The sequence below is a fragment of the Pan troglodytes genome, chromosome 6 (genome assembly GCF_028858775.2).
Source record: "Pan troglodytes isolate AG18354 chromosome 6, NHGRI_mPanTro3-v2.0_pri, whole genome shotgun sequence".
Lineage (NCBI taxonomy): Eukaryota > Metazoa > Chordata > Mammalia > Primates > Hominidae > Pan > Pan troglodytes.
The window spans coordinates 133,098,583-133,113,520 of NC_072404.2; the positions used below are offsets into that span (position 1 = coordinate 133,098,583).

The 14,938-nt window shown below is 38.6% G+C and overlaps 1 protein-coding gene across 9 annotated transcripts in view; it reads right to left on the minus strand.

Moving 5' to 3' along the window:
- Window positions 1-14,938, minus strand: part of CTTNBP2 (cortactin binding protein 2) — a 162,309-nt gene that overhangs the window by 11,787 nt on the left and 135,584 nt on the right. For 8 of the 9 annotated variants that reach the window (XR_681584.4, XM_009454062.4, XM_519331.7 and 5 more), the window contains 5 exons: window positions 12,814-12,966; window positions 12,458-12,645; window positions 5,634-5,812; window positions 2,586-2,791; window positions 2,081-2,266 (listed from right to left, as the gene is read on the minus strand). Coding sequence is in view for 8 of the 9 variants with exons in the window: in XM_009454062.4 (XP_009452337.3) it covers window positions 2,081-2,266; window positions 2,586-2,791; window positions 5,634-5,812; window positions 12,458-12,645; window positions 12,814-12,966 (912 nt within the window). In the remaining variant the exon portion in view is untranslated. Of the gene's footprint in view, window positions 1-2,080; window positions 2,267-2,585; window positions 2,875-5,633; window positions 5,813-12,457; window positions 12,646-12,813; window positions 12,967-14,938 lie in introns of those variants that run through there. The other variant, XM_009454065.4, reaches the window with a different exon arrangement.

Genomic DNA, 14,938 nt, shown 5'->3' on the forward strand with positions numbered 1-14,938 from the left:
TTATTCTGACAAAGAAGTTCATGCTTCAAAGAATATAACATTTGATATCAAATAGTTCTAAAACTAAAATTATTAAAAATACAAATAATTTCAAGTCTATTCATCTTTTTTTACATTTAAGCATAATATAGTTTTCTGATCCAGACTCTTCCATGATACTGCTTTAAATTCATATTCATTTTGTTGATTCTGTTTGTCTACTCTAAAGCATATACCAACAATTAAGTTAGCTCAAAAAGTTGGTCTTAAACTTTATAGAGATTCTAATAAACTTAGAAATGACACAGTGAAGAGCCTCAATGGGTGTCCAGTTATCTGAGTACCCATAGATCATTGCATGTCTAACAAGATCAGGGTGTCGTGGACTACAGAAAATAGCACTGGGCTTGCAAGAAACAATTACAGAACTGCATATTTCCAGGAGTGGTGATTTGGAGCAGGTGCCCAAGGGTTTCTGAACCTCAGTTTTATTCTCTGTAAATGGAGATCATTATCATTGTCTTGGAGCTTTCTTGCATACTGAAAGGACTAAGAGCAAATGAAAGGTATAATCCTTGCTACAGAAAGTCATCTGGGGGTCTATACTAAATTGGTGGGCTGGAGTCTAGTGATTCTTACTCCCTAAATCAAACACTCTGACAACTCTGGGAAGTAATAACAAGCTCTTAAGATCAAAACAGTATCTTATTATCAATATAAAATACTGATCCTTTTAAAAGTATAAGAAAATTCATTTTATTCAGTAAATTTTCATTCAGTCACTTAAAAAGGGGTCACAATTTGCTATCATGCACTTAGGGTAATTGGGGAACCCTAGCATATATTGATAGGATTTAAAAAATTAAATTTTTATTAAAATTAACAAAATACAAGCTTAAAAATGAAAATATAACTAAAAGCAACTTTATGTTTTTTAAATATAAGATTTTAAGCACCTCATTTAGAAACCCCACTGCTATAAAGTTGGCATAAAATTTCACAAAACAAATACTTTGAGAGAGGAGGTAAATGAATGACATAATCTGAAGTCCACAGTGCACATGAGGAGGAAATTTCTTTTCATTTTTATTCCAATTTGGATTTGTTTTGGGAAAGACATTTATAATTTATATAATAGCTGATTATCTTATTATCAATGCCAAAAGAAATAGGTCTAACACCAGAAGATACACACGTGTTACATCTTCTTTGTTAGAATGAAAGCTTACATATTTTTCACTTGATGTCCCATCATATGAAATCTGTCCAATTTATTAGAATATAAACTCGATGACGGCAGGATCTTTTTTTTTTTTTTTTTTTTTTTGAGACACAGTCTTGCTCTGTCACTCAGCCTGGAGTGCAGTGGTGTGATCTCGGCTCACTGCAACCTCTGTGTCGCAGCTTCAAGCAATTCTCATGCCTCAGCCTCCTGAGTAGCTGGGATTACAAGCATGCGCCACCATGCCCAGCTAATTTTTGTATTTTTAGTAGAGACAGGGTTTCGCCTTCCTGACCTCAAGCTATCCACTCGTCTTGGTCTCTCTCAGTTCTGGGATTACAGGTATGAGCCACCATGCCTGGCCGGAATATATATATTTTTTACCACTCTATTTCCAGTGCCTAGACTAAAACCCAGCACATGGTACACGTCATACATAAGAAAGAAATGTGTACACCTGATTCACCTGGAAAGGCCTTAAATGGGTATCAAATATGTCTCTACACATATTTTTTTAATGTAAGATTAACTTAGTGACATAATGGAGAAATATGCCAATGATTTTATTATGCAATAATGCAATGATTATACAAATTGTGAACACCAAGAGAAACAAAATAATAAATAAATGACCATTAACAAGTTAAAGATTAATTTTGCAATTCTGGTTTGAAAGTGGTATTTTTCAGGTAGAGATCTCCTGTATATTTTTGGAAATGTACCTACTATATAGTTTATTCCATGAAAATGTGCATTAAAATACTTAAACTTTGTTTTACCAAATGCATAGTGATAAAAATGAAAGCATATTTGCTTTCAGACACTGGATCATGTTATGTCCACCTCCTGGTAGGCAACATGCCTACCCCCGCCCTTTACCTTCAGTGCTTAGGTCTGGCTTATTCCAGGTGGGTAAAGAGAAGCGGCCAGACTTCCTGCGAGGACTGGTGTTCACCTTTCTCCAGGCACCACTCTCTCCTTTCTTCTTGTTACAAGTGTTATAACTGGAAACTATGGATAAAGGGAAACTTCCTCCTTTGAAATCAGCTGTATGCTGGTCTAGCTCTGAAACAACACGAATCACAGCAGGGATAATGCAGTTTCACTGATTAAAGCAAAATACATTTCCGTTTCTCAAAGATACGGACTGTTCAAAATAATGCATTTATTTAATATCCAAGCTGGGGTTTTGTGAACCAGCACCAACTTTACTTGGAGGTCTAGAATTCAAACATTAACCAGTAATTAAAATCACAGTTCTGGAACACTGCTATAAAATGTATATTTTTCTAATTACAAAGAGAGAAAGCTCTCTAAAAACAGCTTTTAAAAGGTATTTCACAAGGGTGTGAATTTCCTCTCCTCTCTGCAGAAACCCACATACCTGCTCTGGGGAGGGGACAGCCATGCAGTACAGCTTTATTTAGCAAGATGCTGAGAGCAGCTTTGACCACAGCCTGCTGTCCTTGGCTAGGGTGTCTTTTAGCAGTTGTCTGCCCAAAGCCAGGTTGTCTTTTCACAGAGGCTCTTGACAATATTGCTTCTTGAACTCTGGGTGCGATGACGCCATTCCACAGCTTAGACATCCACCTAGCAGGAGAGGGACCGATTCATCCCTTAGGAGCAGGCTTCTCAATAATTATACACAATTCCGTGAAAGGACAGTTTGAAGACTATGGGGAAAAAACGTTAAGTGTTTCTATAGATATGCTACCTTTCCCAGGTAGTTTTCAAAGAAGTGAAATTACCCAATACAAAAGTGTTTGAATCTGCCTCAAAAATACAATGTATTTCAAATGAAACTGATTGTTTACATGTCTCTCTCAATGTAGAATCAATGCTTGAGTGCTGAGTGAATGAATGCATGAATAAACACATTGAAAGGAAGGTAAATTTAAAGACTGAAGAAATCTGGAAAAAAGATTTCCTAAAAGTCCATGTCTAAACAGCTTCAACTTCTTTGTTACATCTCCTTAATAAGGTGCACATACATTGTATTTTAATATTTCTGAAATTGGGATACTTTTTTTTCCTTTTTTTGAGACAGTCTTGCTCTGTCACCCAGGCTGGAGTGCGAAGGCGCAATCTTGGCTCACTGCAACCTCTGCCTCTTGGGTTCAAGTGATTCTCGTGCCTCTGCCTTCCAAGTAGCTGGGATTACAGGCGTATGGCAACAGGCCTGGCTAATTTTTGTACTTTTAGTAGAGATGGGGTTTTCATCATGTTGGCCAGGCTGGTCTCGAACTCCTGACCTCAAGTGATCTGCCTGCCTTGTCCTCCCAAAGTGCTGGGATTGCAGGCATGAGCCACCGCACCCAGCCTGGGATGTATAATCACTGGCAAATTAAATCTGCCTGTCCCAAGGCAAGGGCTCACTGGTGCGTGTGGGTGGGCTCAGTTCTATAGGGAGGATGGGGGTCAATCAGCTATCGCCTCAGGTGGACTGTTTGTATTGATAGCCATAAACAGTGGGACTGCAGCCCAAATTTGCAGCACTCAATGCCAATTAAAATTCCATCAAAAAAAGATTATGCTTTGTTGCAGTATTAAAAAACACTTATATGATTAAAAGCTATAGAAACAAAACCACATCTCCCAGGTTAGGAATGTTTTCAAAGCTTAGACATTGCATAAAACTTCCAAGAATTGTCAAAAACTGTGATCCATCTATTTTAAGTTTCTCTCTTAATGTCTAGTGCTACACAATCGGGGGAAAAATAAAAGTACGAATGGGAACACAGACAAAATTCTGGTATTCTACAGCATGAATCGAAATTATGCAGTTATTCCTAAAAGTGCTGAAGTATAAATATGATAAGCTGTGGTCGGAAAAAAAAATCAACTCCTTAACTTAGCCATTGGTAGACAATTCTCTGCGGCATTTCTGCACATCTGGTGTCAGGTTTTATTCTGAACTATCTTTTCAGTCTTGGAAGACAGAGATAAATGTCTCCTTCAGGAGCAGAGGGCAGAATTGTTTCCTGATCAGGATAATAAAAACAACATCTTCCAGGGCCAAGGGTCGACAGAGTTGCAGCATCCCTCTTTAGAAACCTTGGAGGGATGGGAAGGGGGGAGTTCCACAGCTGTTGAGGCAAATCCAGCAACCACATGGGCTACTATGTATCACCCTGTGGGGCTTCAGGGATAAAGGGAATCTATGTAAAAGTGAAGCTCAGGCTGCCTGCCTGCTGTGTTGTGGGTGATGAAGTGCTGTGTCCCTAACTCAGCATCCCGAACCATGGCAGGCTAACTTGGTAGCTTGCAAATAGGGTAAAAATCTTGGGACCTCCATAATTCTTGACAAAGACTATATTCCATATAGGAGAGGTCAAAAATGATTCCTAAGAATCTTGAGACTCTGGATGTAAAAAAGACTTTAATTTAACTGACATAATAATGAAGAAAGTGGTAATTATATCAATAAGTGTATTTATTTTGTAGCAAAATTCTAAATATATATTTAATATAGTACTTCTTTCCCACCAATTAGCTGTTATAAAAATGGTGGTTTGTCTTACAATAGAGAAAATATACATATACTTTTTAGAGACAGGGTCTTGCTCTAATACTCAGGCTGGAGTTCGGTGGCTTAATCAAAGCTCACTGCAGTCTTGACCTCCTGGGCTCAATTGATCCTCCTGCCTCAGCCTCCCAACTCAATAGCTGGGACTACAGGTACATGCCACTATGCCTGGCTAATTTTTTTTTTTTTAAATAGAGATGGGGTCTCACTACGTTGCCTGGGCTGACCTTTAACTCCTGGCCTCAAGTGATCCTCCCCTCTCAACTTCCCAGTGATGGGATTATAGGCATGAACCACTACATCCAGCTAAGAAGATATTATTTCTATACCCTGCTTTCCAAAATAGACTTCTGCCCATGGCACCAGAAACTATAGAATCAAATCTGCTTGCTGGTCACAGAACCATTACTAAACTGGATGGTAACAAATTTTTTCTCATTTCAATTTTCTCCTGATTTTCTTTTTCATTAACCTTATTGTATATATGTCTGTTCTCATAAGATGCTTCAAAGGAAAACATAGAAAGTACTGAACATATGTCTCAATAAAGGGAAAGCTTTTCAATTCATTAACAGAATGCAGGTTTTTTGGAGGGTGTGCATACAATACTTGATGAAACTTCTTATGTGGTACCTCACTCAGAAGACTCTGCATAGCAAGCCAAACATAACTTGGATGAGAATTTTCTAATAGAGGAAAAACCTAGCTCTCAGCAAAAATGCAGCTGCCCTAGGAAGCACACAGTAGGCAAGCTGTGGCCATCCTCTGAAAGAGCAGAGAGCACTGGCACTCCGTGTCAGTGACAGGAGGTGGTGCAAGGCAGCCTGGTCAGCATTCTCACCCTCAAACATCTGAATTGGCCATGTCTCTATTATAAGCAGAAAGACAAGGAAAAATGGCACTTACTTCACTGTCACTTGGGCATGCCCAGGAACTACAGGACAAGACAGGAAATATTTTGGTCCAAGAAGTGCTTCAGGTGTGCCCAAGCGGGCCAGGCAGGAGTTAAGCTGACGCCAGACGGACAGAGCCCAGTCGACAATCTTGCACACAGGATCGCAGGGGGAGGGCGCCTGACCTTTGAACTAGAGAGACAGGGAGGTGGAACCCAGGGGCTTGGTTTAGAACATTTTGTTTTTAGAAGCCCAAAATTAAAAATACAAAACTTTAAATCAAAATTGAAAAGTAGCTGAATCTTATTTAACTTTACTTGGGATGGCTGAAGGAGGGATAATAACACATACTATAGTTGTGCAAAAGTGTTAGTGTGATAAGCATTTTTCTCCTTTAATTCTCACCATGAGCCTGAGTTAGGCATTTTTACCCCATTTTACATATCAGGAGCCTGAGGCAGGAAGAAAAAATAACTCGCCCAAGGTCCCACAGGTAATAGTGGCAAAGCCAGGGCTAGAGTCTATTTATATTTTTTATTAAGGTATAATTGACAAAAATTATATATATTTGTGGTATATATCATGATGTTTTGATGTATACATTGTGAAATTATTAAATTAAGCTGACTAACATATCCATCCCTTCACATACTTATTTTTATTTAAGATCTACTCTCAGCAATCTGCAAGTATACATTAACTACATAGGGCTTATCTTTAATAGAAAAATAGGATACAGCATCTCGCTGAAATAATAAAGGAGTCATTTATCACATTTAAAAGGAATTCAGTAATCACTATTAAGCTAAAGAACTTCCTCTTCTTCCTCAGGCTTAACATTTCTGAAGCTCTCTGTTTAAGCCTCACTTTCTACCATCAGCCAGGGCTGAAAGAACAGGCTTAGCTTTGTGGGCAGCTGACAGAGGGAGAGGGATCTCCCCAGCTGCCTCATCAAGACCACATGTAGAGGAAGGGAGAAGGAGGGCAGAGCTCTCATTGTAACTCGGTCCCCAGGGAAACGTTACTTTTTCTGGGAGGACTGAATTATTCTCTTAATGACTGTCTAATAAACTGCTTCTAAAGCTCAGATTGTTAGACATCATAACGGAATCACATTTCACAGTACCCAAAGGCAGAATGTAATCTGTCTTTCCTAAGGACCTGAACAAACAGGAAGGGTGTCCACCTCTCTCCAAAGTGCAGATGTTGTTTATATGAAATTTCTCCTTTTGCAAGTTGGCTGTATTATGGGAAAAGTGGTTATCAGACAGTACATTAAAAACTGGTGTTTCATTAAAAGGTCTATCCAATAAATAGACTTTCTAGTAACCACATGTTTTTATTTCCTTCCCCAGAGATACATTCCTTCAGTGTTAATGGATAATTTTGCATAGAGGTGTGTATGCCTACTATGTATTCTATGCCTATTTGTTATTGCCGCTAAGAAGAAAAAAATCCATGTAAGTTAGTGTACTCATGAAATACAGAGGAAACAAAAGAAAAGGTGTGAAAAGCTAATGAAGAGCAAGTGGTCAGTTCTGGTGCGGTTTGATGGAGTGGAGAAAGCCACCCACCAGGTACTGCAATTGCCTTCCTTTTTTTTTTCTTTTGAATTTTACCAGCTGGAAAAATGAGGAAATTGAGCCAGGCCCTTTATCTTTCAGATCCCTTCCAGACTGGCAGTCTTGAAGTACAGACAGACACAAGCTGCTATGGTAATTCAAAAGAAGAACTGACTAAATACAGCGTGGTCAAGAAAGACAAATAGATGAGGTGGGGACTTTAGCTGGGTCTCTCACAGGATGTCCAGGTCATGGGATTGGTGAGGGGAGGTGGGAAGAGTGTCCCAAATATGGAAGAGGGAAGGAACTGTGGAGGAGCGGTCAAAATGGATGCTGATGTTTGCAAATAACAACAGGGATGAATAAATGACAGGCTTCTACAAGTAAACAGTCTATGTAACTGCTACTAATTCAAGGTGCTGGATCTGATCCCCCACCCAGTATGTCCCCTGAACGAATGACTTCGAGGCCACGTAGTTGTCCCTGAGTTTTCCACATGCCAACCACCTCCTCCCTAGGCCTGAGATGTGTTGCAAGTGCTGCTCCTTCTGCCCAGACCCCCTGCTTCCCTATTCTCAGCAAACTCTTCTTCCTTGACATAACAAATTAGCATGACCTGCAAATCCTTCAATGTGACCACAGATAGAGAGGCCTCCACCCCAAATTCCTAAAATAAGTACTCTTCCCAACTTCCGCCCGAGTTTCTATAGTGGTACCTTACCTGTTTCTTTCACAGCACATATTAGCCACCTGTTTAATTAGCATGATTTGAGTGTTGTACCCATGAAGTTGGACAGAATCAGAACTGGGAACACAGAGTTTAATCTGATGTCATTTATCAGATTTGTGGCCCTGCCACTCAAGAAGAGACAAGGCTTAAATAGTTGAATCCAGTCCAGTGGTGACATAGCATGGGTAAAGCTTACAGATTCAAATACAAGCTGAGAACTAGGTAATGTGTAAACTGAATCTACCCCACTTGGAAGGCACGGACTCAGACGCTTGTACACAGTGACTATTAGTGGGACTCTACTGGTTTTTTTCTTGTTATTGAGGAAAGCCTAAGGCCAGATCACAAGTCCTCAACAAGCTTGGCTGATATACAGACTTGGCCAGCCAAGAAAATAACCCTAAATTTTCATGGAAAGAGAACCCAGGTTTCCTGAGCTGGAAAAAATTTGGGGGGATGGGGACAGGGGGTATATTTTTATCTTCATTAATATTCACAATTAAATATAATCAAACATTTTTTCGGTTAGGATGAGAGAATCATATATTGGGTATTTTTAAATACTTGAAATGTTTACAGGAATTTCATATATTAGAATAGCTTCATGTCCAGTTTAAAATGGTAACTGAGTTTAGGGTTGTGGTCTTAACAAGGGGTAAGAGAATTTTATTAAGTTTATGTACATGGTACAAGGCTATTAAGAGAACATTTGAGCCACAATTTATAAATTTAATTTTCTGGTTTTATAAGAGTTAATTAAGTACTTGGGAAGATTTGTCAGACAGCAGAAGTTCTTAAAAAGAGAAATAAAATATATTGAAGTTTTAAAGACCAAACTATTTAAAGAAATGTAATTAAGCTATGAGTCCCTTCAAAGGTGATTGTTAAATTTTGCTAGATTTATACACAGAAAGATAAAGCTTATACAATTAACTTAAAAGCCTGAGGGAAAGCCGGGCATTTGGATGTACAACTCTAACACACTGAACACGTTTTTTTTAAAATAGCACTTGAATAATGCCTCCTGAATAAAAACTGTCCTCCAAGGTCCCAAATCCTACACAGACCGTTTCTTTTTGAAGGCCTGTCTTTCCATGAGAACACTAGCTCTCTGAGGGTGAGAGGACCCCGGTCTTGTCCCACAGTCCCCAGTCCAGGGGCAAATGTTTACAGAATAACCAGCTAACACTGTTCCGATGCACTTATCACACTGTGTTTTGATGACCAGTTGCCACGGCTATATGTCCTTTCAATCTTAGTACTGGATCTTGGTGTGCCACAAAGTGAGGATTTGGAAAATGCTATGACTGACTGACGGGAAGAACAGGCTGAGAAGTTCTAAGTCTGGATGACTGATAACAAAAAAGGAAGTTGGCGGGGGAAGCCCGGAGTTAGGTTTGGGGACAGGACATGTTGAGTTTGTTACGTGTGCAGTGTCAGATGGACTGCATTATATAGATCTGTAGCTGATTACATGAACTTAACACAAAATAGAGGGGCACGCAGACAAAGGAGAAAGCTGGATCAATTTTTAAACATGAATTCTGGAAGAAAACATTACTTACATATATGTGTATATAGTCCCTCACCAGGTCTTACAGAACGTAAGTGTTCAAAAAAGTTTTTTTAACTTAATAAGAATAACATTAAATATTTCATATTCTGGGTAAGTGATGAGATGCTGTATCTGGATTTGTAGTATGTTCACCTGGTATTAATGGTAATGAAAAACAATTTTATTTTCCTAAAAGTAAGGTCTCAGATAAAATGCTAACGTCACCAAAATGTACAGAGCTCTTTCAGCATACATTTTTCCAAAATTTAAAATGTGCACATTTTAAATAACACCATATAACACACATGACCTAAAGGGAGTAATTCTTTTTAGAATTATATTTTATTTATAAAAATCAAATCTTTTATGGAGGGTTCACACACAAATAAATATTTATTTACTTTTAGGAGAAATATCCCTTGATTAGAAGTCAGGCACAGGGCCGGGCATGGTGGCTCACGCCTGTAATCCCAGCACTTTGGGAGGCTGAGGCGGGTGGATCATGAGGTCAGGAGATCGAGACCATCCTGGCTAACATGGTGAAACCCCGTCTCTACTGAAAATACAAAAAATTAGCTGGGTGTGGTGGTGGGCGCCTGTAGTTCCAGCTACTCAGGAGGCTGAGGCAGGAGAATGGTGTGAACCTGGGAGGCGGAGCTTGCAGTGAGCCGAGATCATGCCACTGCACTCCAGCCTGGGCGACAGAGCAAGACTCCGTCTCAAAAAAAAAAAAAAAAAAAAAAAAAAAAGTCAGGCACAGAAACTAACTTTGTATTTTACAAGAAAGAAGATTCACATAAATCTTTGCTGTACCAAGTAATCATGATATTAAGACAGGGGACAACTGTGAACACTGGTATGTCCTACATGAAGGAAATAATTTGGCCAAGGAAAAACAAAAAAATGATTCTGTGATACCAGCAGCTCTATTAAATTGATATCACTGTACTATCTGAGGCTTTGGGATCTGTTACAATTTTCCTTCTCTTCAAAAGAGGAATGATCATTATATAACTCTTTCATATTTTTTAAGCTACAATTCTGAGATTATGTATTATATAATTAATGGTAGTTTAGTATTTCCTACTAAAAAGGGTATAATTGTTTTTTTATTAAATACTAGTAGAAAGCCTAGTATTGTCCTGAAAGGTCGATTTTCTTGTATCTCTCCAAGGAACTAGAAGAAGAAATTGTGATCAATTGCCAGTGTGCTTTAAGTGCCCACAAAGATTAGGTTCTGTGACATTACAAGATTTCTGATGTTTTGCAGGACTCATCCATTCCCTTGTACACACACCCCAGGGGCTGTTTTATTAACCTACTTGCAGTGCTTATTGGTATAGGAAAGGCATTTCCTTTTTTCCAGTTTCTATTATTTGCAGCACATCCCACTCTCAAATGCAATGGAAAAGAGAGTGAGCGTGAAGCTTGGAACTTTCCTTTCAAAATAAGCTAAAACAATTTTTATCAGAGAGCTAGGGGGAGACAGGTATACTTTACCTGAAATAGTGCCAATCCTACATAATAAAACTGGTATCTTTTCTGATTATTTACATGAATTATCTTTGGCAATGAGATTTAAATATTGACAGTGATAGTTAATGCAAGTATTGGTAATTTGAAAAGCTACAGACCTATGACTGTCTTTACCTCACCATTCGTCCTTCTTGTTGAGATCATACAGTGGCTAGGCTTTGGCCAAAAGCATAATATTTATGACCAAGTAAGTGATTTAAATGTAACATGGAGTAGATTTCCCTCATTAAATTAGGAATTTCAGATATTAATTCTAATTACCAGTGGCAGACACTGTTCAATGAATTCCCAAAAGCCATTCTCACCCCACACTTCTCCCCACCACTATCTCCCCTGCCCCAGCACAAATGCGTACACATACTCTAACACAATAGACACAGAAATTTGTTCAAGCACTTGGTGGAGAGCTTCAATCTTGGAAAAGCAGGTTTGGCCATGGTCTGGGATGAAACCAGTTTCAGTTAATGAAACATTAAAGAGAAATCTTATGTTTCTGGAAAAGTGCTTTCCTCCCTGATAAGGAGGAGACTGAGGAAGCCGAAGCTCTCTATCCTTTGCTGCAGCCCGCTTTCTGCCCTTGAACATGTTTTCACAAGGGCACAGTGTCTGCAGCCTTGTGGGCACACTGCAGTCTTGACGGGAGGGTCAACAGACTCCCCTGGACCTGGGACCTGAGATGTTGGACACCTACCACAAGATATCTGGTTATGTGAGGGGGAAAATCCTCTTTCTGTGAAGCAGCTAGCAGTTGGGGTGTTATTCGCAGCTTAAAATCCTGCAATAATGTAATGACAATACTGTCCTCCAAATGTGGCCCATTGTGCAGGATTAAATGAGAAAATCTTACTAAATCAAACTCTGTTATTTCTAATCTACCCTGACACTCAGCTACTGGCCCAATTTAAAAATATTAAATAATGATGTATTCGATTTGGTCAGCTTTCAATTATTTTTGTCATTTGGGAGAATATAGAATACTTATTTTGTTATTCTGTGAAAGTCACTAAAAGTTATTATTACTCTTGAAAATGTGTCAAAAGGTATAGAATTCTACTTTTTCATGTGGCTTAATATTTACCATAGCGTAGTATAACAGGCCTATTGTAAAATGTGCTCACAAGGGTGTATGTTTTGAAGGCTCCAAGAAAGATGTAAGTTTTCCTTAAGAAGAGTGATTAATTTTCTAACCAAGCCTTCTACAGCATTTAGAACTTGGTGAGATTCCTTGAGAACAGCTGACAGCCACAGTAAAACTAATTTGCTTTTTCTTGTAGTTAATGTAGTGCAGAAATTGTTATGGGTTTCACATTCATTATGTCTTTTGGCCCTTGAAGGTCAAAAAGCTGTACCTGCCCAAGGCTGCATAGTTAGTGAGTGGTGGAACTCAAGCTGAGATCTCCTGACAACGAAAACCCCTGCTCTCCTAGCAATAGGCTGCACTTGCTGTTTGTTACCTTATTCACAACTTTCCTTCGTAAGAACCTCTGCAGCAGTCCTTGCATGGGCTCGCCATCCCACCGCAGCTGCACCCAGCGGAAATGCTGCTGCACCAGCAAGTCGGAGCCCTGGAGACAGGCCTTGGCGATGGTTCCCATCAGAAAGCAGTTCTCATGAAAGTAATAACATTCGGACAGTCCATTTCCTGAAACAAACCAAAAAGCAATGGCCCATCCTCAGTGAGTTATGTTATGGGACAGATTCAAATTAAAATAACGTAAAGAACATGAAGTATAACTGGTACTCTGGGAAACAGAAAGATTAGAATATTACAGAAGCTTGCTTCTCAGCATGGTCCCTTTATTAGCGTTACCTTTTTGGAAAGTGCAGGGGCTTTCAGTGCTGCGATTTTCAAGAGGTGCCAAAAAGTCCCTCAATAACTCCGACAGTGAAGATTTTTCTAAATTTTCTAAAATGATGATGATTTTCTTCTTACTGGGAGATTGTTTCACTGGGATCAGACAAGCTATAATAAAAAAGGAAATACAGTGATTCAAGCTTTTGACAAAAATTTATACAAATTGGCAAAACTAAAAAAGTCTGAAGTCATAAAGCATTAGCAGAGATGTGGTACAATGGGAATGTTCTTAAATTGCTTGGGGAGTGAACAACTCTGGAAAACTGTTCGGTATTATTTGATATGTTTGAACACACTCAAAATGATCCAACATTCCTTGTTCTATAACAAGTCTCAAATGGAATCAACCCAATGTCCATCAACAATAGAATAGATGAATAAATAAGAGTATGTTCATACAACAAATAGAAAGCAAACAAATGACAACTTTTACAACATGGAAGACTCACAAACAATATATTAAGAAGCAAATCATAAAAGATTATATACAATGTGATTTCATCATGTAAAGTTCAAAACAGGCAACACTAAATCTATAATTTAGGGATTCATACACAGGGAGTAAAACTATAAAGAAAAGCTAAGAAATGATTATCATGAAAGAGTAGTGGTTACTTCCAAAGGGAAGGGTTTGCGATAAGGGGGACAGACCACACAGTCACATTCTGAGAGCTGAGAATATTTTATTTCTTGGCCTAGTCAGTGGTTACATGGTTATTTTATTTTAAATTATTAATTAATCTGTAAACATAAGTAGTATATATTTTAGTATATCTATTTCATAATACAAAAGGTTAAAAGCCCTTAAATGACCTTTAAATTATGCATATGTAAAATGTTCATAAGATTATGTAGACAGGGCCAGGCGCAGTGGCTCATGCTGGTAATCCCAGCACTTTGGGAGGCCAGGGTGGGCAGATCACTTGAGCCCAGGAGTTCGAGGCCAGCCTGGGCAACATGGTGAAACCCTGCCTGTACAAAAAATACAAAAAATTAGACAGATAGGGTGGCAGGCACCTGTATTCCCAGCTACTTGGGAGGCTGAGGTGAGAGGATCACCTGAGCCCAGGAGGTTGAGGCTACAGTGAGCTGTGACTGTGCCACTGCATTGCTGCCTGGGCAACAGAGCAAGACTCTGTCTAGAAAAAAAAAAACAATGTAGACAGGACCTCAGAGAGATAAGTAAATCGCTCTTTCCATTTTCCAGATCTCAGAGAGACTGAAGTAATTTGTGGTCTCAGAAACAATGGTAAGGGAGGAGTAAAATCCAGCACTTCCGACTCATATTTTCCCATTCGTTTCACTCAGGATGGGAAGGACTGACTTTGTGTCAACCCAAAATGAAAGCTGGAAAAGTAAATGAAAAATTAATATTATATATAGGAAATGAATAAGGGCACAAAACATACTTAAAACAGTACCTGGCATCTACTAAGCAGAAACTATTAATAGTTTAGTTAAAATGTATTCTATATGGCACTTCCCATATACTAATCAATTACAAAATAAAATCACTTTAGTTTCTTGAAGATTCTAAGATGCCACAGTTTTAGTCAAATTAACCTTGAAAAGAAACCAGTTTAGGATACTTGAGAGTAACATTACCAAATAGTCTACTTTTTACAAATATTCATGATAGTATATTCTCAATTCCTTCTTGTTACTATAGACACAATGCATTTTCATTTTCAAAAGAACTCCTTGAACACTGTAAATGAATCTCTTCTCAGACAGAAATGGCTCTTCTGGATGCTATGAAAATTTAAAATCTAGAAGGCTAGAAACAATCACAGCCACCTCTCAATCTAGTTGTACTTGTGGAGGGCTGCTAACACTAGCATCTAGTGTGTGTCATATCCCTTTCAACACAGCTGTTTGGTAAAGAATGCTAAAATTCTATGTTTCTTTGGGTTCAAATGTTATTTCAGAAATAGATGTATTGTGGAAGTATGAGAAATCCGTAGTTGGTGAAAACAACAATGGAAAACTAACAAACATTATTAATTCAGTGATTAAAAAAACACACAGGATTGATGGTTTATGTATCTGGTTTTCTGTAACTGAGGACTGAAGGTCTCCA